Source organism: Columba livia, chromosome 1 (assembly GCF_036013475.1).
Source record: "Columba livia isolate bColLiv1 breed racing homer chromosome 1, bColLiv1.pat.W.v2, whole genome shotgun sequence".
Taxonomy (NCBI): domain Eukaryota; kingdom Metazoa; phylum Chordata; class Aves; order Columbiformes; family Columbidae; genus Columba; species Columba livia.
Genome location: NC_088602.1, coordinates 18,463,345 through 18,487,455, shown reverse-complemented (window position 1 = coordinate 18,487,455; position 24,111 = coordinate 18,463,345). Strand labels below are relative to the sequence as shown.

General features: G+C 42.2%; 1 protein-coding gene and 1 long non-coding RNA gene across 3 annotated transcripts; one reads left to right on the top strand and one right to left on the bottom strand.

The window, feature by feature from the left end:
* Nucleotides 1-383: 383 nt before the first annotated feature.
* On the bottom strand, nucleotides 384-5,113 carry LOC110358073 (uncharacterized). The gene is made up of 3 exons (XR_010469576.1): nucleotides 4,974-5,113; nucleotides 4,763-4,866; nucleotides 384-1,578 (listed from the first exon to the last, which is right to left on the bottom strand). It is a non-coding gene; the product is annotated as an uncharacterized LOC110358073 (long non-coding RNA).
* SLC35F2 (solute carrier family 35 member F2) lies at nucleotides 2,187-23,198 on the top strand. 2 transcript variants are annotated; one of them, XM_065048815.1, is made up of 8 exons: nucleotides 2,187-2,498; nucleotides 8,426-8,601; nucleotides 9,155-9,282; nucleotides 14,501-14,660; nucleotides 16,304-16,460; nucleotides 17,274-17,326; nucleotides 17,984-18,138; nucleotides 21,910-23,198. In XM_065048815.1, exons 1-8 carry the CDS (start codon nucleotides 2,320-2,322, stop codon nucleotides 22,129-22,131), a joined length of 1,230 nt encoding a protein of 409 aa, XP_064904887.1. In that variant the 5' UTR covers nucleotides 2,187-2,319; the 3' UTR covers nucleotides 22,132-23,198. The 2 variants fall into 2 exon arrangements, with proteins under 2 accessions (XP_064904887.1, XP_064904892.1); XM_065048820.1 differs by lacking the exon at nucleotides 2,187-2,498 and adding an exon at nucleotides 3,066-8,280.
* Nucleotides 23,199-24,111: the final 913 nt, after the last annotated feature.

The window sequence follows — 24,111 nt, the reverse complement described above, 5'->3', positions numbered from 1 at the left end:
TAGTTGCTGAATCTTTCTTTTCTTTCTTTCTCTCTTTTTTTCTCTTTCTTTCTTTCTTTCTTTCTTTTTCTTTCTTTCTTTCTTTCTTTCTTTCTTTCTTTCTTTCTCTTTCTTTCTTTCTTTCTTTCTTTCTTTCTTTCTTTCTTTCTCTTTCTTTCTTTCTTTCTCTTTCTTTCTTTCTTTCTTTCTTTCTTTCTCTCTTTTCTCTCTTTTCTCTCTTTCTTTCTTTCTTTCTTTCTTTCTTTCTTTCTTTCTTTCTTTCTTTCTTTCTTTCTTTCTCTCTTTTCTCTCTTTTCTCTCTTTCTTTCTTTTCTCTCTTTCTTTTCTCTCTTTCTTTTCTCTCTTTCTTTTCTTTCTTTTCTCTCTTTCTTTCTCTTTCTTTCCCTTCCTTCCTTCCTTCCTAACTTCCTTCCTTCCTAACTTCCTTCCTAACTTCCTAACTTCCTTCCTAACTTCCTTCCTTCCTAACTTCCTTCCTAACTTCCTTCCTAACTTCCTTCCTTCCTAACTTCCTTCCTTCCTAACTTCCTTCCTTCCTTCCTAACTTCCTTCCTTCCTTCCTAACTTCCTAACTTCCTAACTTCCTTCCTAACTTCCTAACTTCCTTCCTTCCTCTCTCTTTCTCTCTTTCCTAACTTCCTAACTTCCTTCCTAACTTCCTTCCTTCCTAGACTTCAACAAATTTTGGTTAAAGAAATTAAATTAAAAAGAGGTCCCTGCCTGTTTGAACTTACTGCTTTGTTTCATATTTTAGCAGTACACAGCTGAGCAGCTCCGGTGTAAAGCTCCAGCCTGGCAGTGGCTCTCTTTTCTGCAACCTATCTGTTGCAAAGAATTCCAAGAGCTGAGCTTAAATGGAGACAAAAAGCACCAAAGACATGATTCTCCATTTTAGGAGAATTGGGAGCAGATTGCGGGCACAAGATGAAAAAAATTGAAGGTGAAGATAATAGTACCACAGATGTGGAGCTCAGATATGATGAAATGTGCAGGTTCTGATAGTTCTGTTTCTTTTTCTTTAATCTTGTTTTTATTTTAGGTTATGAAAACTCATGACCAGCATGACCTGACTCATAGCTATTACACACAAAATAACACTGACACTAATCTTGACAGACTGATTTCCTGCAGGAGTCACAGTGGGATTTTTATTTGATTAGAAATTCAAAATTAAAAAAATGCATAAACTGTTATACAGGTGAAGGAAAATACATAAAATATCAATATACTTACATATAAATATACTTGTATATTTATATAAACACATGTTTATATAAATATTCAAGTACATTTATGAATGCTCTTTTAAGACATAAAATGTTCTTACATGTTTTTCTTGTATTGACCTGCAGATTTAATATTACACAATGGCAGAGTCAAAGAGGAGATTTGGGGACCAGCCCCCTCCCATGTAGCCAATGCGCAGTGGATAGCGCCTGGCCCCTGGGAAGTGGCAGTCTGCTTCTCAGTCTTGTGGCAGAGAGGCTGTTGGCACAGCCAGGACAGCCGCAAACATTTCATCAACAAGGGCAGGAGATTGTTCTTGCTGAAGGCACCTCTGGGGTTTGATTCCATCACCTGCGACACATACAGAGCATAATGAAAAGTGTGAGGGCACCAGGGCATGCAAAATGCCCCAAATTCCCCAGGTTAGTTCAGCTGAGATGTGGGTGAAGAAAAACAGGACGAGGTAAATCCCTGAAAATGGGAGTTGTCAGCAAAAAGGTGGGAGCTGAAGCCCTAGAGAGGAGCTGAAGGCTGTGCACAGAGCTGGGACAAGGTAAAATTTAAGGGTTTAGAGTAACTTTGACTCATGTAACTGGCAGAAAGATGAGACCTGAAGTGCCTGCACATGAGGGCAGCCGCAGCCAGGCCGCCACCTGTCCTGGGGGTCGAGGCCCACGGTGTGGCCGTGGCCGGAGTGGCCCGGCAGGGACACGCACCGCAGCGCCAGGCTGGGCCGGGCAGCCCCGCAGGTTGGCTGGGCTGGGGAGCAGGAACATGAGCTTGGCGTTGGCTGCTCCTCTGCTCTGCTCTCACCTGCGCCCGCGAGGGAAGGGAAACCTGCGGGGCCGGGGGAAGCAACCCGAGCGGCACCCCGGGGCACGCCCCACATCCCCGTTCCCGCCGCCCGCTCCAGGCCGAGCCGGGCCCCTCCCGGGGGCGGCCCCTCGGTGGGCACAAAGCTCAGCTCCGCGGCCCGGCACCGCCGCTCCTCCCTGCCGGGCAGCACCGCCCGCCGCCTCCGCCGGGCCCGCCTTCCTTCCATCCATCTCTCCGTTTCTGTCGGCGGGCGCAGGGCCGGGGCTGTGCCGTGGCATGGAGCCGTCTGCCGAGCCGCCCGCGGACGGGGCGCCGCCGCCCGCTGCTGCCCCTGCGGCGGCCGCTGCTCCCGGGGTCCAGACCGAGACGCCACCGGGGGCTGAGGCGCCGCCCGGGGCCGCCGCCTCCCGCCCGCGTCGGCTGCTGGCGCAGCTCCAGGCCAGGCTCTGCACCCGGTGAGTCCCCGGCCTCCACGTGGAGCCGGGCAGCGCCCGCCGCCCTGCCCGCCCGTCCCCGGGGCCGCGGGGGCCGTGTCCAGGGCCGGAGTCGCTCCCCTCGGGCCGCAGGAGAGAGGGAGGGATGGAGGGAGGGAGGGAGGAAGGAAACCATCTTCGGCGGCGTGGCCGGTAACGCGGCCAGGACGCGGCGGCTCATCGGTGCCGCCGGGAGGAGCCGCGCGGTGCCGCCCGAGCCAGCGGCGCGGGGGGACCCTCGGGGCGTGGGGCCGGTAGAGCTGCCGGGCCCGGGGCAGAGCGGGGGCCGGCGGGCAGCGGCCGGGATGCTCTGGCTGCTGCTGCTGGAGCGCGGCGGGGCAGCGAGTGCACAGCCTGGAGCTGCTGGTGTGAGAGCGTGAGGAGGCACTGCAGCCAAGATACGTGTGCAGTTAGCGAGTGGTGTGCTTGGTTTTGCCAAACTAAGACTGTAATCTCACGTATGCACATATGCACTTGTTTTTTTTTTTTTTCTTAGTGATTCTGATTTAAGAATTTTTTTTTTTTTTTTTTTTTGTACTCTTATCTATTTCCTATTTTTTTTGTACTTTTATCTGCTCTGTACCCTTTTATCAACATTGTTGTGAAGAACAGGTCGTGGAGGGCACAGAAGATAACAGAACAAAGTAGCTGAGATGTGGTTTGGAGTTCAGAATGAACAATATCCCTTTTGCCTCTTTCCTTGAATCAGTTTAGGACAGAGGCCCGTTCAAGTAAATCACTTAAAACGTGAGTGCGGGTTAGGCGTGGAAAACTTGGGGAAAAAAACCTGCCAAGTTGTGCAGGAGTCGCGTGTGTCCCAGAGCTGGTACTTGTGCATTGCTGCCTTCAGTTAGAGCAGAACCACCCCCTCTGACTTGCAGCCTCTAAGAGCTTCTGTTCCTTCACACCTTCAGTTTCCATCGGGGTGGGGGGGAGGTGTGAAATCTGTTTAAAAGGCATTTTTGGGGCTCTAGGTTTGGCTTCTAATAACTATTACATCCAGTATCCTCAACTGATGACTGGGAGGCGCTGGCTCTCCTGCCAGCCTCACAGCCTTATTCCAGATGGTAAAGCGTGCCTTTCTCTTCTGGTTATAAGATTTTCGCTTTTCCTTCCTCCTGCCTGTCAGGAATGCCCAAAAAGACAAGATAGGAACTTGTTGAGTTGTTCTGTAACTTCGCCTGTGCTCCACTATTGCCAGAATGTTGCCAGACAGCTCTACCAAGTCTATTGATGCTACTTGAAAGAAAATAAAGAGCTCTTACCGAGTTCTGCAAAGTCTTGTCTGAGATACTCAATTGATTTATTTTTTTCTTCCCCCCCTTTTTTCTTTTTCCCCAGGTGGCTGGAGGTTCAGCTACTGCTGTTTTCTTAGAGGCCTTTCTGAGTCATAAAAAGATTTAATATGTGTATGTAATAAGCTAGATTTTTTTTTTTTTAGTAAAACCAATAGAAAGTGTGCTTCCTGGTTCCTGAAACACAGAGTATTTATTTTCTGTTTCGTACCTATTACAAATGAAATTCACTTCAGTTTCAAAGCAGAACACTGAAACACTAACTTCCGAAAATGTTAGTTCTTAAAAATATCTTCTTCCTGTCCCAAGCTATCTGCTAATCATGTTGGAATACGGCTTCAGTCTGAACCTGCATTGTCCTGTAACTACTTGCATGAAAATGTGAAATTATTCAAGTGAAATGTTCTCCCCCCCGTTCAGGAAGGGTTCACTAGTTAAAGCTGAAATGCAAGTAAACTGTGCGAAGAGTGTTGCCCTTGCCAGGCTTTGCTTGTTAGTGTTTAACTGGTGGCGTAAGTAAATTTATTTTTGTAAAAGCTGTATTTTAATGAAAAAAAACTATATAGGATTTATTAAACTAATAGACAGTAAAATTATTAACTGTGGGCTCATTAGATTTTCTGTAACATCCTCCGATATAGACTTTGATTGTATTTTAATATCTTGGGGTATTTTTCTTATGCAAAAGAAGGCCAGCCTGACTTTCTCATGGTGTTGAGAGCTGCACATTGTTCAGTGTTAGATTTACACTGATTTGTGGCAAACTTTCATGTTCTAAAAATCCAAAATATTTCTTAGTGTTTCTCATAGCTGTAGATATAGCTAGCTAGGATATAGTGGCTGAAGGATGAGAAGAAACATTTACTTAGTAGCCAATTACCAAGCAGTAAAAAACAACAACAACAACAAATCCTAAACTATAAAACTAAAAGGCTATTTCAGACCACTTACCTTGTATCATCTGAGAGTCCAAAGTGGTTTAGTCCTTACCAATGCATTAAAAGAAAGAGCAGAGAGGATCGAGGTCTGACACAGAAAAGTTAATAATTAATATGCTGCAAAAAAAATGATGATACATTATTAATAAGAAAATCACAGTCATCAATCCTCATGTCAATACTGGAATGAATGGAACTTCATGTATTCGAAGCATTTTTCTTACAAGAAATTGTCTTGCAAAATGAAACCAGTAGATTTAAAGTTGGCTCTCAAGTTTTGCAGAGGGTCAAACACTTCTTAAAATTTACTATGGAAATTTAACAGGCACTGATATAATAATGCTCTTGAGCCTTAAAGGAGGGTCTTTTTGCTGTGTTCCAACTGCCTTGAGCCCAGTGCGTTGCACTGGGAACATGGCATCACCTTTGCAATTTGAATAAATTAATTTTGGCACCTTGGCAAAGGGTGAGAAGGGAAAGGATTGGTGCTTCGTGCTGAGGCTTGCCCCTGGTGCTGCGGGAGGTCTGGGCAAGGGGCTGTTCTTCTACATGCAGCTGAGGAAGTTGCCAGAAATGTAGTGCTTTGGGATTCACAAAGGACGTTTTTTGAGGGCAGCCTCCCACTGCCAGTGAACAGTGTCTTTATGTGGCTTTTTTCATCTTAATGTTGTTACAGAATGACAGAATGTTAGGGATTGGAAGGGACCTCGAAAAATCATCTAGTCCAATTTTGAATCTGTTCAATTCAGCGAAGAAAAAAATCCCTGAAATAGAGAAAAATAAAGGGAATGATGCAGAATGAAGCTGCTTGCCTTGTCAGATGCCTTGGGTAACTGCAGAAGTAAATGCTGTAGGGCTGCTGGGACATACATTAACTAAATAGCAACAGTTGCTGGTGCAGTGACCACTAGGCAAACAGTTCTGTAGGTTCTGGACTTGCCTGTCTTCCATACGCAAAAGCCATAAGGAGATAATTGCCGAGGTACTTTGAACTGGAGACACATAGTTATTAGAAAAGCTGAGCGTCAGCTTAGCGGTGTTATTCCACTGTAAGGGGTCGAACAGGTCTTTCTTGTTTTTAACGAATGATGATTGAATCTGATTGATCATTAGCAAATTTGAACAGCGGCAGATTTTCCTCTTTTACCCTCTCACAGGAACATGGTTGTTGCCTGGTCTGCCAGCGCATGGAGAGTCCAGGCGTGTGCTGTAGAGGGGGGTGCTGTGATTTGGGAGAAGCAAAGCTACCTCTTGCCTGTCATATCCTGGGGGAAAACGTTTAAAACCTTGCCCCACAGAAGTTCACATTGAACAAGCCAGATGCTTGTGGGATAATGTTGCCCGGCTTCTGCCCATCTCTGGCACCACCTGCACGATGGGTGCAGGGGAGTTTGCATCTGGGAGAGCAGGGCTTCGACCAGCCAAGGCAGCTGTAACCTCTCCTGGTAATGTATTGATGAACAAAATTAGTTTCGTGGACTACACAGGCTTCCCAGCTTTGCTCCAGTAAAACTGCAGTGGTTTTGCCCAGTGACACCTCTGCACAGGTCTGATCCCAACCGCTGCACCCTTGTCCCTGCGGCTCCAAGCGCAGCCTGAGTTCAGTCCAGTAAATCACTGAAGGCTTTGCTCTGTGCTTTCTGCACCGAGAGTGAAGAAGAAACATTTTTGGCTATTTGGGAGCAAGAAACTCCTAATTTGAATCATAAAAAATATGTATGTGTTTTTTTTAAGTGTCCCAAACCACATTTTTCTTGTGGTGTTTGCCATGTTATTTCTTCTTTGGAAATTTCAATTGTTCTTCTGTTTTGCTTTCCTGCAAAGGAGCCAAAGTTCACAGGGCTGGCAAAGAGTGGGCTGGAGCCTTCGTCCATGTCTGCTTGAGTGAAGAGGTAGTCTCATCCTGGAAATTTTAGCTAACCTATGTTACATTCTTCTTAATGACACCCGAATAAATTAATTATTTAGGTGAACATAAAACGACATTTTGGCATCAGTCAGAATGATTTGCCAGAATGTGTCATGATATTGCTGATTTGTTCACCAAATCATACAATTGGATCTTTGACCGGAATAAAAAGAAATTAAATATAACAGATGTGAGGTAGCTTCAAAGGTTCTTTTACCATTAAAAAAAAATCCAAATATATATATACATATATGTATTTTACAGCACTGTTTACAGTTAATACTGTGGTTTAAAGTAGCCATGATAAATTTCTAGCTGAAACACGGTCTCTGTTGTGTTCAGAATGCTAGGAATGAGAACGTTTGTTCTTTGATGCACCAGAAAGAGTTATTCATACATGGTCAGATAGGACCTTACAAGATTGACACATGATATATGAGTACTTAAAACGTGGATGTGTACCGTTGCTGGGATGTGCAAGGCAAGCTGTAGCAAAACATGGGGTTCGAATCTCTTGGAAGTGCAGCCTGGCTGGACTTTGCAGAGATTTGCTATCTCTGGAGAGCAAAACTTGGAGAGAAAAACGTGCCTAGCAGCATTTTTAAAGTTAGAAGAGCTTTGGTGTCCTGCTGACTTGAAAACAGGATTCATGCAGCTGAATTAGAATCCATGCAAAGATGTTTCCCTTCTGAAATGAGGGATCAGCTCTATGATTGTACTTGGCTTTAGCACCCCTGGACACGCTCTTCTCGTTCACTGACAGCTGGGTTGCACAGCATAGGTGGGTGAGATGGTATTTGCTACCTTAAAGTCATTTTGTAATAGGTGAAGAATTACTACTAAAAGAGTATGAGTTTCCCCCCCCCCCCCCACCCCAGCTGTGGGTTGGACTTAAAAGCAGTAGTAAACATTAACATGATCTTTGGCCAAAATGTGCTCTTAACTCCATCCTCTATTACATATTGCAGCAGGGTGTGATGGAATACAGCAGAAAAAAATCCACAAGAAATATTAATGATAACAATTCTTACTACAAAAAAGATTTTTTGTTTGTTTTTGTTTTTTTTTTTTTTACAGCGAGAACAATAAATCACTGGAACAATCTCCCCAGGGATGTGGTGGAGTCCCCATCACTGGAGGTTTTCAGGATGTGACTGGACAGGATGCTGGATAATCTTATCCAGGCGTCCCTTTCCCGTGAAAGGTTGGACCCGATGATCTTTCGAGGTCCTGACCTGGGCTGTTTTATGATTCTGTGATCAGTGCTTTTGTATTTCCTTAGCACAGCCCAGCTTAGGAACTCAGCTCACTTTCAAAGACTCGGGTCTTGGAAGATCCTGAAGGCAGTCAGTCCTGCCTTAGCTCCCTGTTGCAAATTTCAATTGACCCAGGCCAGAACAGGACTCAGTAGAGGATGAAGGATTTAACTCAGCCCATTTGTATCAAAATCCTTGATGAGACTAGATCCTGCTATTGGTTTGAGGCTGCCCAGGTGAGCTGCTTGAAGATCCTTGCAAATTATTGCAGCCTCCATCACTAGTGGTTTGAATGGGCCTCGCTTTATTATATGGCTGTCATGAGGTCAGACTAGATCTTCTGTGCAGATGAAACCCTGCTTACTGGTAAGTCAGAACAACATTGACACTTCTTAATTTTTGTGTTCCCTATCAATCTAAAAAATGGCTTTTTCTGTGTACAACTAGTGAATATATTTTTTTAAATGAGTGTTTAATTCTAAGCTTGCTGTGTTGTTTTTTATATTCACAGGAATATTTGGAAAACAGTGCTTATGAGCCAGCTGCTATCCTTGTTTATCTGTGGGACTGCTGTTACAAGCCAGTACTTAGCAGAAAAATACCACACGGATACTCCAATGCTTCAAAGTTTTATCAACTATTCTTTGGTTCTTCTAGTTTATACAACAGCACTGGTATTTAGGACTGGTATGTGAAATATGGGATGGGAGATTCTCATTCATAGTGTTTTTTTTTAACTTTTCCTTTTTCAGATTTTGAAACTGAAGAACTTAATACTTTTCCTAGTTTTTTTTTAAGTTCTTGCTGAAATTCCTGTCTTGTAACGACACATGGAATTGAATTTCACAGGCTGAATGTGTATTTAATTGGATTTCATTTAATATATGTTTTAAACTGTGTGCTTTTTGTTTTCAAGTCCTATGTTGCATTAGAGAAAATCAGCTTTGTTGTAACAAGCTCCTTTGCTAGAGGCTATTTAATATTCCTCCTATTCTTATTAATTTACTCTTTAAACAACTCTAGTCTTGTTGCTTTTTTTTTCCTCACGTGGAAGAATTTCTGTGCTTTTCACTATCTGTGTTGTCTCCTCCAGATGCATTTTGCTGTTATTGTATCTTTCTTAAGCAGGGGCAACCAAAGTCAAACATCTCAGTATTACTTATGCTTCCAAAAAGTAAGATTCCTGTGCAACATTTGGTTGGAAATAAATACCTATTAATTGCTGCTTTTTTCTAAACAGGCCATGACAGTATTTGGCAAATTTTAAAACTGAGGTGGTGGAAGTATATTTTGTTGGGACTGGCTGATGTTGAAGCCAATTACATGATTGTAAAAGCCTACCAATACACGAGCATCACAAGTGTGCAGGTAAGGATCGATCTCTCTTTTTGAACTGTTGCTTTTATTACAGTTTTGGACTGGTTTCTGAAATGCATTTCATAGGACAGACAGAGAAGCTATTTAAGCCTGAAAAAGCTTTCCAGTATCTATTTTCTCTCTGCAGTACAGAGAAGAGCATCCTGCATCATGAATAACATTTCCAGGAAGTAGAGAAAATTGGCTGGTATTACCCAGTGCCAGCTCTTGAGTTGACCTCTAATTATTTTGATAGAAAGCACTTCTAAGAGTTTGCTGAGAGCCACTCAGGTTTTTCTTCTGACACAAAATAAAGATTTAGGACAGGATAACACTCACTCAGCTCATGTTATTGCTGATGAGACAACATATATCTCTTGCCTAGTCCCAGAAGCTGAGGGTTAAGGTTTGTGAGACGTGACCCTACACGTGAGGACACACTGATAATTAGCTGGTGTTGCTGATTACGCAGCAAGGGATCACGCCTGTGGCTTTTGGATGTGGCATTGCAGTTCAGGCCCCTCTCTGGCAGAGGTGGAAGGGAGGTCAGCATGCCAGGCTCCTGCAGTGACCGTGAACACCCTCTGCAATGCCAGTGCTTGGTGCTGCATCACTGCACTGCCATAAATCTTGTGTTCTGAAATAGTTCTATGAGCAGGAGGGCTAAAGCTGTGGTTTCTTTGTCACCCTGTACAGACATAAGCTGCTGGAAATGTTCCTGCCTCTGACTGCATGCTCCTGAGCTTGCACAGGCAAATCCCTTGAGCAAACTGGCTTAGGGCGCTGGGCAAAGTCAGAGTAAACCCTGTGTTTTGCTGGCCTGTTGGCGAGCTGTGTCAGGCCCAAGTCAGCTCACCTTGTAGTTCCACAGGTGCTGCTGGAACAAGGGAGGGGATGGTGCAGAAGGAAGGAGGGAGTGTGTCCGGGGCCGTGCCAGCCCACGCCTGCTCCTACCCATGGTGGATCCACGGCTGGGATCGTGGCTCTGCTTATCTGAGTAAAAATATAACGTATCATACAGAATTGTCTGTTAGTTGGAAAGGAGTGATTAGTTGTCAGTGTTTTATAGAGTCAAAGTAACAAGGGTTAATATTTAAAAGAATTACTTGTAAAGCAATAAGCTCTTGTTGTCCAGGCTCGCTTTTGGAGAACTGCGGTAACTTTTCCTTGCACTATTTAAAGACCAGTAACAAGTGCCTGATGGATTATTATTGTCACATTTCCACTTCATACTTATGTGTTATGACTGATTAGACCTTTAATTTCCTTACAAATGATGCCTAAGAAATCAAAGCTTTAAGAGTGACACATTTCAGTCTTAAGATCAAGTTAAGCTGATAATCAAGACACTGTTTGATCATATACTTTACAGCTGAAAATGCCAGGACTTTGATCCAAGTTCTCAGAAGTAGTAAAGCTGTTCCCAGGATTTACTTAATCTATTCTTTCTTAACTTCCTTTGTAGAAGTTAAGAAAGAATAGAATACAGTAGGTTGTCCTGGTCAATTGCCAAACTTGAGCATTTGCTGAACCTTCATCCAGTGTGGTAACTTCAGACAAGCTTCTTCAGTGTCAGTTCGGTAGTTGTGAATTTGTTGTAATTGCCTGTTGCAGGAAGATTTCCTGCACATACTCTGAAGTCACCCATTTCTCACCGCTGCCAGAAAGGACAAAACAAGCCTGTGATTTACTCAGGTACAAGGCATTTGCTCTCAGCCAGCAGCAAGCAGTTCTGCAGTGACATCAGACCCTGTGGTTCGGAGCACCCAACCTGATGGTCTGTCTGCAGTCGTGGCTGTGAGGGGATGCCCAGGGAGCATAACAACAACGCAGGAGCATATGGCACCTTCCTGAATACAGGGCAATCACTGCTAAAATGCTGGCTGCTGGAACTTCAGTTCAGCCCTGTGAAACTTATCTTCAAAGATGAGTTTTCTCAGCTCAGCAAGGAACTTCCATGTATTTTCTCACACATGCACACAAAAGCAAAGCTGATTTTCCTTTAGTTATCAAATACTAACATTGCACGGAAGAGCTTGGGAGATTTTTATAGAGATAACATTGGGATGGCAGCTCTCATTTCTCCATAAATAAAGAAAACGATTTTGGTCCACAACTAAATTCTTTCTGTTTGGCTGTCGCTGAGGCAATGCTAGGGACGCCTGTTGCTACCAGCATGTTTCTGTCTGTGACCACATATTTCATAGCCCAAAACAAGCAGCATAGCTGTGGTTTCATGTTGTTGACATGTTTTCAGGCACAATTAGCATTTGCTCCATGGATGGTTTGGGTGCAGGAATTTTATAGGCAGCTATTGACTGAACATCAGCTGATGCAAGGGTGTTAACCTCAGCAGGAGAAAATACAGGATGAGCCCCCAGGGGCTGCTTGAAGTTGCTGTGCAGGGAAGCGAGCAGAAGAGCTGTTGAGCTTTCTTGCTCCCAAAGCTGTCTGGAGCTGGCAATTATAAGCAAACCACTGACCTCCAACACTCTGTGGTAATTTATTAACCATGTATTAAAATGTCTTTTAATAATTTACTCACCCTACCTTTAAAACCTCCTATAAACAGTGTGGCCAAAGCCTGGTTTGAGTCAAAACATCTGTAAATCAAATCACCAGGTTATCTGTCTTTTCCCTTGTAAAAATACAGGCTACAATTAAATAAGATGAGAGTTTGCTGATGCTCTACTGGCAACAGTAATCAGTACCACAATACTGCTGTAACTATCATAAAACCTGAATAAAGAAGCATTATTCTTTTAAATGGTTCCATTGGCACAGTTCATTGTGATATTACATCTGCTTTGTACCTCTTTGATCCTGGTCGTGTACAGATGACAGCGTTTTCCACCAAAAGGCTCTGTAACTTAGTAGATGAAAGGAAGGCAAGGTCCTGTAGTTGGAAATCAGATTTCTTCTGTGTGTAACTGAGGGCAGTTGTCTTGTGGAACAGATTACCAGGGTGTGTTCTTCATAATTTGGCGTTGTGCATCCTGGCTGCAAGTCCTCTAACCAGGCCAATGCTGCTCCGCAGTATGTTACTGGTCTGGACGCAGCAATTCCCCATCCGACGTTACTGAAAGAACTTCTGGCCCATTATCTACTGCTCCCTTATATCCTAATTAAGTTTGGTTGGTTTGTTTGTTTGTTTGTTTTTAAAGGGATTTTGTTCTACTCTTTCTGTTGGGGTTGAAAAACTGTTTGGAGGTTGGAAAGCTATGTGGTAACATCTCAATTAACAGGGGAGTGAAAGCTTACATATTAACAGAAGAGATGTCTGCTACTAGGGGAGTGAAAGTGTTGCTTTTAAATATTTGTAAAATTTCTTAGTTTCCATGATTGTAACTTCACACCAGAGAGATCAAGTACAGTTCCATACTCGGGACAGAACTGATACAGACCAAAGGTGGAAAAACAGTTTTGAGAGCTAAATTGTATGTTTTGCAGAAACAGATAACTGACAGTTGTTTAATGCTAATCAAAACAGTCAAATTCGGAGGAAACATTCGAAAGTTTTGTTTGTTTTTTTTTTTAGTCTAGGCAAAAGGCAAGATAGAGAAAAAGGCCTGTGACTAGATAGAAACTCACAGCATGATCCTTTTTTGTGTTGAAATACGTGGTATCACACATTAGGACTTGTGTGGGTCTAATGTCTCCTAACACAGCCTAGGCGAGTGCTTTTGCACAGACTTCTCAAACCGGACAAGCTGGAGGCAATCCAAGGAATGAAGACAAATAGGTGGAAGGATTAGAATATAATCTGTACTAACTCTCCTTAATGCTGTGCTGGAAGGACTTTAATATGTGTAATTATGAACAAGTATTATAGAACGAAGCTTTCCATGAAAGTCTTAGGAGTTTGCTTAAAACCCTCAGGGACAATGGCTGAACTTGGAGAAGCCAGCACAGAAATCGACTGCGTGATTAGGCAGGCAGAAATTGGCCATGAACATTAAAGACTAAGGACTCATCTTGATCATAATGATTATGCTCTGCTATAGACTGTTCCCTTACATAGTTTAATGGCGCTCTAATGAGGCAGGTCAGAAAATGCACCTTTTTTACCTACAGACAAATTCAGAAACAAAGTGTATTTTATTGAATTAAATATTAAACCAATTATCATTAGCTCAGTGTTTTTGGTATTATTTGGTTATTCTAGAACATTATGCCCATCTTATGCTGCAGCATATTTTTCTGTATTAAGTACACAGCTAATTCTTTATATTTTCTGTAATAAAGGATGAGCAGGTGGAACATGGGTGGCTCTAACAGCAAGGCAAAGACATGTAGGATTTTAGGAACACACAGAGAGGAGATAGTGAAGAAGGGAAAGAGCAGTTGGTGTCACTGCTTCTTACGGAGTGAGGACATCCTTGAACCTTAGCTATTAAGCCTGCTTGGGGCAGTGTCTGCAAACTCATCCAAAGTGCTTCAAAACTCCTGCTGCCTTGTGTGTCTCTGCTTCTGGGGCATGGGTGAGTTACAGTGGGTGACCTGCTTCTGGCTAATGGGAGGTCAGCTCTAACAGAGTAAGGAAAAATGCATAGATGGCTTATACATGCGTTTGTGGGAACCTGGAAGACTGGGAAGGTAACTTTAGGAAGGTTGTTCTTTCTTACCTCTCTTCTTTCTATGAATTTTACACATGGCTTCCAGCACGTGTGGCTTTTTGGGGAAAATAAATCAAAACCAAAATTGCAGGGTCAGATTCTTGCCCTGTTCCCTTCAATGTGAAATCAAATGACTTGTATCCTTTAGTAGTTCCAGATTTTTACTTTATGTACATGGAGCCCTGAATTCTAGTTACAGATTTAAGGCAGAGTGGAAAGACGAGCTAGACAAACCTGCCGGGGAGAGAAGGAGATGTTGGTGAACTGCCTCCTTGTGTTGGTGTCACAGGGAGCAATGCAATTCCAAAGCAACATCCTAGCATTAATTTGTGAAGCTGCAAAGATTGATAAGGTCCATAATTAGAAGAGTTTTTACATCAGTGGCCTCCTACCAGGAGAGAACAGACCCCTTGCCCCAGCTCCTCCTTCAGTTGCAAAATGCTTTTCATGGTAAGATGTAGGTCTGACCCCTCTGTTAAATCCACTGGGGTTGCTTTGTGGCTTTCATTAACGTCTGATGGTGGTGGAAAACAAAATCCTGTACATTTGCTTTCAGGATAGTGCAATGCAGTTTGGGGTGGGTTTCTAATCAAACCATTTCTCTGTACACGCAGCTGCTGGACTGTTGCGGGATTCCTGTGCTGATGGCTTTGTCGTGGTTCATTCTCCATGCAAGATACAAACTGATCCATTTTCTTGCTGTTGGCATCTGTGTGGTGGGTGTCGCAACAATGGTGATTGCAGATAGTTTCACAGCGAGGGAGGACAACAAAGGTAAGGAGTCCTTTATCACGGGGGGGAAGAGCAGAGAGGTGGCTCCCGTGGTGGGCTAATCTGTAAAGGAGAAAGGAATAAATGCAGGGGCAGTGGAAATAGTTTTGTTTTAAAAGAGAAGAGGAGAAGACACACTGCTATCTGTTTCTTTTCCAAGAAGATAGTGGAGATGCTGATTTTATAGGGAGCTCTGGAATTTCATTGCTTGTAAGTTTGGATTATTTTTTCCACCTTAAAAGAGAAACACTTGTGCTAAGCTTAAATTTTGCTGTTGTCCATCAGACCTGACAAAGGGCCTCATTCTTGAAAGCTTGTTCACTTTTACTAATTATGTGAGATGGTCTAATAAAAGATGCAGCCTCTCCCTGCAAACCTTGTCTTGCTCACGCTGGATCAGCCTGCTGGCAGCCAGACTTCTCTGGTGGGCAGTTTTCTGTGAGCACAGACAACAAAGGAGAAGTTACTGAACTGTCTTCCCCAGGTTATCCATGGCAGACCCAGCAGAAATGGCCCAGGTGTCCCCGAGGCCCACAGGCTGCAGCCTGGAGAGCTGGGGCTTACGGTGGGGGAGCGAGAGGAGCCGCAGGCAGATGGGGATTCTTGGGGACCGGGAGGGGGGCTGGGCTCTGGGGACAGGCGAGGGCAGGTGTCCTCTCTGACAGGTGCCTAAATCAATCCATATCATAGTGATCTTGTTTTGAATACGAATTTTGAATTTCCAGAGCCAGCGGGTATGAGGCAAGGCACATTTCAGGGAAAGAGGAATGGGGCATTGCCTTCATCAGGCAGCGCAGAGATAAGCCTGTTTGGCATTATTTTAGGGCCTTACTGTAGGTAAGACATCAAGACAAACTGAGGTTTAGCTTTAATGCTATGTGGTATGCATGCCTCAGTCCTGAGGGAGAAAAACCTTCTTTCCCTGAGACATTAAGGCAGTTGTACTTTATTTGCTGACCTGGGTATCCTTACTACTGCTTACCCTCATATTTCAGACACATTTTCTTAGTGATTGCCAAGTGGCTTAGGGAAGGAAATTTTAAATCAATTCAAGGATGTAAACAGCCGTGATCCTCTTGCTATTTAGCTGATGCATAATGACACTTATTTGATGAGCGATTGTATCACATTGAGTCCTATTTGCACAGTGTAAACAAATCACAGCAGGACATGATACCACCCATCTGTAGTGCCCACTTCAGACCTGTCATAAACCTGAAGCTGAGCCCACGTCCTGCTGAAATCAATAAACTGGCTTTAGCAAGACTTAAATCAGGCTGTGCTGAAAAAGTGGGGACGATATTCAGAAAGGCAAGAGAGCATCTCTAACTGGGAATTTTCTTTAGTCCCTACAGTGCCTAAAGTCAACAGAAGTAGAGTTGTACCAGACTATACAGCAGCATCTTGGTCAGGATGAGATTTAAATGGTGGGTTTAGCTCATTTGAGACTGCGCAGGGTGAGGTGAGCAGGTAGCAGAGTCCCTGTGCAGGCACCGAACCGCTCATCTGCACGCTCAGCAGATCTTTCCTTTCCCCTTCTCTGCGAGGAAGATAAAGATGTTAGCAATAAATTTGCTTGTCTTTTTAAGGAAAGTTACAAAGTGTTTGTAGCATTATCCTTATTGTGGATTAATATTTCTGTACAGGTAGTGACGTGGTGCTTGGAGATGTCTTAGTACTTCTTGCTGCTTCTTTGTATGCCATTTCTAATGTGTGTGAGGAATACATTGTGAAAAATGTGAGCAGAGTGGAGTTTCTAGGAATGTTGGGCTTGTTTGGGACTATTATCAGCGGTCTACAGCTGTAAGGATCTAATATTTATTTTAAAACTAATTAAGAATATTCTACAGATGATTGCTTGTCTACCATTCAAATGATGTTGTTGTTGTTAAATAAATTCTTTGTTACTTCTGCATTTGGCTTGTGTGGGAGTCCTTCTGCCTGAATTTTATTTTTGTTGCTGATCAGCATCCATTTTATATGCTTTTTATTTGCACTACTCTTCTTACAGAAATTCTAAAGCTGAAACCCTACAATTGAATTCATGTGATATTTGGCTGTGATTTTGATTTTGTTGATCTTCATGAGGACACTCAGTATGCTGAGGACTGTTCACAAGAACATATTTCTTAATGGATTTTCTCTGTGGAAAAGTTTGGGAGATGATTGTTAGCAGGAGGTCCTTCATATTAAAACTTCAGTTTAAAATGATGCCGTGTATACTCCTACAAATAACCACATTAGAGTACCAGACTACATGTACTTGAGTCTATCCAGTGAATTTTATGTTCCTCTTTTCTTATAATTGTAATTAATAATTTCCTCAAATGATATATCAAATAAAACTGAATCTCTGAAGGATGAAAAAGCCTGTGAAGAAGGCATAAGAATTAAATAAAAGTGCTCTTGACTTTCAGGCACTTTAATTTTTGAAGTCTTTTTCCATGCTTGATAGATGTTAGAGTCAGTGTCATTCAATAACATTTCAAACAAAAAAAAATAAGGGGTTATTAATCAAAATGTTTCTTATATATTCTGGTAATGAAATTATCTATCTGAATACACTGTGCTTTTTAAAAATCTTTTTAGTATATCATATATTTTCTCTAATTCTAGAGCCATTGTGGAACATAAGGAGATAGCGAGAATTCAGTGGAACTGGAAAATTGGTATGTGTTTGGCAAAATGATGTGCATTTTAACAGAGCACTGGAAAGTTATAATAATTTACTTCAAATGCTGAGGTTTTCATTTTCTTTCTCCGGATATTAGGCACCATTCATATTATATTGTCACAAACTTACTTTCTTCAAACTTTTCATCTCAGCAAAGGGATAAGATTTGCAGGGTTGAACATTAAAACTGTTCTACATATAATGTGAAATAATTTTTCAAAATAAGTTGAAATGATTAAAAATTAAACCTGTTTCATCACAGATATGTTTGGTGTTGGAACATCAGAAGAATGTTTTTCTGTTGTCCTTCCTAAATGAAATACTGGGGAAATGTATTTTGTGACACATTTTGACCTTAATAGAACTGTTCATTATTAAGAAATGTGACTCTCAATTTCCTCAGCCAACTCTTTCGTTAACTAGGAAAGAACAAGAACTTTCTTCTATAGATACAGTAATTTTTGCTATAGGAGGTGGTCTTGGAAAGGAAGTATTTCTGCCACATTTTTTCTTACATTTACATTCCTATATCTTTTAGGAGACCTTATCCTAAAAGATAAAAATGCATAATTTTAAAGCATCTGAAGAATATCAGTGTTCTTGAAAAACACTATTCCATGCCTTAGGAGTAAATTGTCATCTTGTTTTACAGCATTACTGTTCACAGCCTTTTCCCTGTGTATGTTTGGGCTGTACAGCTTCATGCCGGTGGTGATTAAACTTACCAGCGCAACCTCAGTCAACCTGGGGATTCTGACTGCAGATCTCTACAGTCTGTTCTTCGGGCTTTTCCTGTTTTCCTATTCAGTAAGTATCTCCATTCTTTCACTATAATTTAAGTTTTTACTCCAAAATTGTAGATAAAGAATAACGTTCTTAAAAGCCCCTCATCAGTAATTTGCATCTGTACATTTCTACAGCTTGTATCGCTAATTGTTGGCAAATATCAATCAGGAGGAGTCATGCTTAGTAATATACATAACATCGCACCATTAGGTTGACAGTGATTTTCAAACAACTTCAGGCTTCATGGACTATGTTAGAGTTAAGAGATAGTAACTGATTTCCCGAGGTGTTCAAGTGGTAGGGTTGTTGCCGTGAGCCCTGTGTGGAGCTGTATCCTACATTTAGTTCATCTCCAAGTGCCCAAAGAGAAGGTTTCTGAACCTCCCTGTCATGAAAGGCATTTTGGTGTCTGAATGAGGAGCAGTTTGGCTTAATTTCTAGAAATCACTATATTCTTTTAGAAATTTAATCTCTTCATTATCAACATCTTGGGAGAAGAATCAAGCTTTCTTGGTTCTACTGCTGAGGAGAGACTAAAGGAACTGAAAAAAAAGCATAGAAATATATTATTCTTTATGCCCTCCCAAAAGGCAGTTACTTTTATTGCTCTCTAAAATACGTTTGGTAGTGTCTATTCAAGCTAAATGACAGTGCTAAAAAGATTTCATCCCACTGTACACTTTTCATCCAGAATCATTTGAGGGAACTGAACTTGTTACAGCAATTGGAGTAATGGAGTCAGTTGCTCAGTGACTGAAAGGGCTTAGTTAGGAGCTTGTGAACTTTGCTTAAGAACTTAATTTGTATTATTCCATGTGGTTGCTTTCTCTTCAGCATTATGGAGAGCCAGAAGCTTTTAGGTCAGATTTGTTTCTGAAAATGAAGGCCAATTTATTTTACAGCACGGAGGTCTGGTAATGGCAGGATCTGACTATGGCTTCGTTTTCCTTTTCAAGAGTCTCTTAGCTCAGCTTTCTTCCCTGTTCTGAGTTCCAAAATTTGTTCCAAGCTGCAAAGCGTCCATTAAAAATGAATGTAGGAAGCGATCCACATTTACATTCTAACAATTAAAAAACTCCTTTTTAAGTCACTTCCAAACATGGATTTTGGCACCCAGGTAGCTTAACTCAAGAAGTCATTATAAATTTATATTCATAACAGTAAAGAGGAAGAAGTAAGCAAGAGTTTTGGAAGGGATATAATAAACTTTCATTCTTCAGGATTTTTAGCTTATTTTGGGGAGAGGTTTTTCTGGGAGGAGATCATCCCATAATTAACTGTGAGGTATACTGGTAGCAAAAAGGAAAAATTAATTAGAGAAGACTTTGGGGTTGTATTATGAGAGAATTTCCGATATTTCCTGAAGTAGGAACTTGTATCTGTGGTTAGACACAATGAAATAGCAAAAAAGGTAGTAGTAATAACGCAGCATCTTTAGTAATCAGGTGATCTGAGATAGGCTAGGAACTGAGAACGGAGAGAGCCTGATTTTGACACTGCTTTTATCATAACACTTAGCAGTAGAAAATCTTATTGCCAAACTATATGGATAATATAGTTTCTTTACCTGCGGGGCTAAGAAAGCCGGCAGGACATTTCCTGTGTTAAAAAGCACCCTGGACACTGGAATCTATGGACAATAATGCAAGGAATCACTTTCTGTTCACCATTACCAGAAGGTATTTTGCAGCACGCTGCTGAAGGCTTGTCGGGGTTCAGAGCGGCCTGAGCAGCACAGACACAGCGGCTGCCGCAGGGACCGAGCGCAGGACTTCATGAAGCTTTGGCTCAAGCACAGCGTTTTGCTAATGCATCAACCTTTTAGCCTCAGTCCAGTCTGTTCAAGGTGTAGTGTGAATTTTGCATATGTCTTGATAAGCCCTTTTAAAAAATTTTACTGCATAATGAATCTTTGCTGTGCTTGTTCCTAATGAGCTCATTATATACAGATACCTGTAATCCCTCAAGAGATACTAAAAAGATCTCCAAATGTTTTTGTTGTGTAAAATCTTATGGAAGGGAGTCTACTGCAAATACAGACACTAGGTGGAGTTACAGTCCTCTGGTAACATTTCAAGTTGTCTTTAGTCTTGATAGTGAGTATGGGGATATAAGCTACACATGTATGACTTAAAATCAGGGTCTAAAGCAATGAATGGCTGAAATATTTGAATTAAAAACCAATACCAAAAACAAACCCAGGGAAAGACCACTGACCTCTCCCTTCTCAAAAAAAAAGAAAAGTAAAAAATAAGAGTTAAGGTCTGTTGGAGCAGTAGGGTTCACCAGTGACAATAGCTGCAAACACACAGGCAGACCTTGATCACAGCTACTCTGCAAGGGCTGTGGCACCCTGGCTTGGTGACTGTATCCACTCATGGAGGAATTAATTCTGAGCAGGATCAGAGTCACCTACTGTCTTGTACACACTGGGGGTTATAGTGACCACCCCATCTCGCCCACCCACCGCATGTCCTTTTGTACCAGCGCGTGTTCACTCATGGCCTCAGGTTGCATGCTGGAGAAGCTCTGCAGATGCCTTGATGCAAACCAGGCTCTGCCCATCTGAGGGGAACGGGTCGGTCAGGTGTAGGACCATGAACACTGCTGCTGCCTCCATCTTCAGAGCTTGGTGCTTCCTCCTGTGCAGAGTGAAAGCTTGAGTCCAAACTCTTCCAAGCAACCAGCCAGCAAGGTGAGGAGAGAGGCCATGTGTCACAGGGACAGTGTGGTTCAGTCTGCTTCTGCTTTTGCATGGTGCAGTGTAAGGGTTTCTGAGCCAAGTGACTACTAGCTAGGAATTTCAATGCCTTAACTGCAGGTGACTTGGTCTTTTTTGGGTCAGAGTCCACTGTCAAGGTCCTACCATTCATTTCATCCAGCTCTGCTGCTTGATCAACTAGAACACATTTTTCAAGCACGTCTAAGAGAGCTAAGGAGGTTATGGAATATTGACAGTGGGATGTAGGATGTACTGTTCAATCACTGTGGTTTGGCAGAGGCAATAGGGAGGATTTTGACAAATCTGCTGAAGAAGTGTTCCTGGCCATGGATGACTTGAACACTTTGTATTATTGAGTCTGATGTTATGAAGTAAGCATTTATTTTTCTGCCAAGGTGGATGGATCTCAGCAATTGTTGGACTTTCAACAGGCAAGTGAATGGTAGTGGATCAAATGCCTTCTGCATCATGGCATTTCATACTCTTACCTCACGCCACTCTATTGGAGCACAAATGCCAATCTTGTAAAAGGAGCCCCAGGCTCACTCTCTTAGAGGACTTGCTGGGTGTAGAGAGCAAACTGGTTCTGGTCCAGTAATAACATTTATCTAGCCTTGCAGATGGTTGAGAGGGTTGTGCAGAGCACCATCTGCTGTGATGACTTGCAGTAGGACGGAGATTCATCTCTTGCCAGGACCATATCTGGCTGTGCTGAAACAAAGTTCTCTTAGGGGTACAGTGTTTCAGCATTCACGTGTGTAAACAACTGTCCTTCAGTATCACCGTATTTACAGCCATTTGTTCTCTCTGTTAAGATTCTTGTATGGACACCTAAGGAAACTCCTTGTCCAACAGTATTGAGGATGAGAAGCAGAGAAAACCAGCCAGCAGCTTGAGTCTCAGTGAATGGAGCTGTTGAATTCTGATTTTCAGACCTGAGTAAAGACTATGTTGATAATCCTCATTAAAATATCTTTAAAAGGAAGGGTAGCTTTTGCATTCTTAAAACAAGGCAGTTTTTATGTGTTTTTACATCAGACAAGACTTAATCTGTTTCTTTCCTTTGCCAGTTTTCAAGTCTTTATATCGTGTCCTTCCTCATCATCATGGTGGGCTTCATCATGTATTGCTCCACTCCAACCGAGTCTGCAGAACCCACTACTGTGCCAGAGCCCAGCAGCAGCACTGGCTTGGACAACGCTGCACTAAAACTCGAGGAGAATGACAGTGAAACTCCGACTGTAACCATACAGACCCCAAGAGGAGAAACTGAGGTGGTCAGCACTAATTAAAAAAATGGCAGCATTTCAAAATAGACTTTTATTTTATTATTATTTTTTACTGCCAGATTTCTTTCAAATATTAATCTGGAGAATTGTTCTGCTCCCAAGGCGTATGTCATGCTGTGCTGATTTTAATGCAACGGATGGACTTTTAACTGTATTGATTTACCCTTGCAGAAAATCTGGCCCTTAGAAGAATAGAGAGTAGGATTTACGTGTAGTCTCTGGGAAGTGAGAGACTTATTTTTAAATGCATAATTAACAGCAAATGCTTGGGGGAAAAAACGAAGTCAAAGCAAGCTCTCAGGTCACTTAACTAGAGCAAATACATTTTATATTGCTTAGGGACCTAAATCTGCAAGGTGCTATCTGGGGGCTTCATGATCCCCACGCCTCAGTGCCGTGTACCCTCATGTAACATCTTGCAAAAGCCACGCGGCTTCTCACACCAAACACGCATCTTCCACGTGCTGATGGACTTCATTCCTCTGCTGGGGGATTTGGTTCTTGCATTCCACCCAAATGTTCATCTCTTCATATTGCTGCACGCCTTGTTGCAGCTGGGGATGCTGCAAGTGTTTTATTTTGAATTTTGCTGATAAGGGAAGTTTGAATGTGTGTTTATGTAATCCCTTCTTTTTCTTTCTCAGTGCCCTGTTGTTTGATGCATTCCCACTAGGTGGAGGAGACAAAGTCAGGCCCTTGCTCAGTTCAGTAAGAGCTGGCTGGGTTTTTTTTTTCTGGATGAGAGAGCAGAAGGGTTTGATCTGAAGTTCTCTTCTCAGTGAATTTCTCTCTGAAATGGGACACATTTCTGCAGAAAAGTGTGTCATTTCCTAATAAAAATATCCTAGTCAATCCTCATTGCAACAGTTATGACATAATCTCCAAATGGTTAAGTGCTTTCAGTAGATTCATTGACAGTTCTCCTCCCCCTGTTCATATTTACAGTAAAAGATTAAAAAATATGACGCTGCCATTTTAACATTAGTAAAACCATAGTGATATTTTATTTTTTGTACAAGCCTTTGTAGCTCAGGTGTATGAAGTAACAAATAAAGTTTTAAGCAGTTGAAGAGTTGGCTCTTGATTTGCTTATTTTTTAAGCTAGAATTTATTCATTGCTCAAAATGATATTAATTATATTATATATATATTATTAATTATATTAATTGATTTTACTGACCAAATGATTATTTTAATGGCTGAGCTTTACCGTAAGGAGTAAACATAACATTTTCTGAAGAAACTGGTGACCAAACAACACAGACTTATTTTGTGTACTTCTGGTGTAGTTTATTCAAGCAAAATGATTCAGCAAAAATCTTACCTGATTTTATTTAACAACAGCAAAACAAATGTTCACCAGACATTAAGGCAGAGAGCATTGACTTTTCAATTAGTAGTTCATGCACAGAAGGGTGAAGAGATGCTGATGTTTTAGAAAAAGCATTTGGGCCCATTTATCTTTTGCTTACCACTTGATTTCATTCAGGTCATGGATTAAGACAACTGGTGCATATATGGGTGTCTATACATTTAAAGCTGAACAAGCAGCTGTGACAGGGTAGGGAAGTCTGATGGTAGTAGATGCCTACGAGAGACCATCTGGATATAGTTCCCCATACCTAATTTTAGATGCCTACAACCTGAATCTAAGTCCTGTTCACTGCAGGATGAACCACCCCTGGTGGGGGGGTCCCGTAGAACCCGAACCATTCTATGATGCTGTGATTCTGTTGGTGCAGGATGGGATTCAGCTCCTAAATGTAGCTAGTTATGTATTTTGTGAAAAGGAGTTGCTAGATCCTATCTCAAGTGCCTCTCCATGGGGCTTGATTCAGTTGCCTCAGTGTCAAATGAGACAGCCCATGGGATCTATAGCATCTCTAGGGACTGGCAGACAGGACCCAGGATCTAGAGGAGACAGACCTGTGATCTGGAACAGCATGTGGAGGCTGGGTGGGATGTCCTGTGATCTCTGAAAAG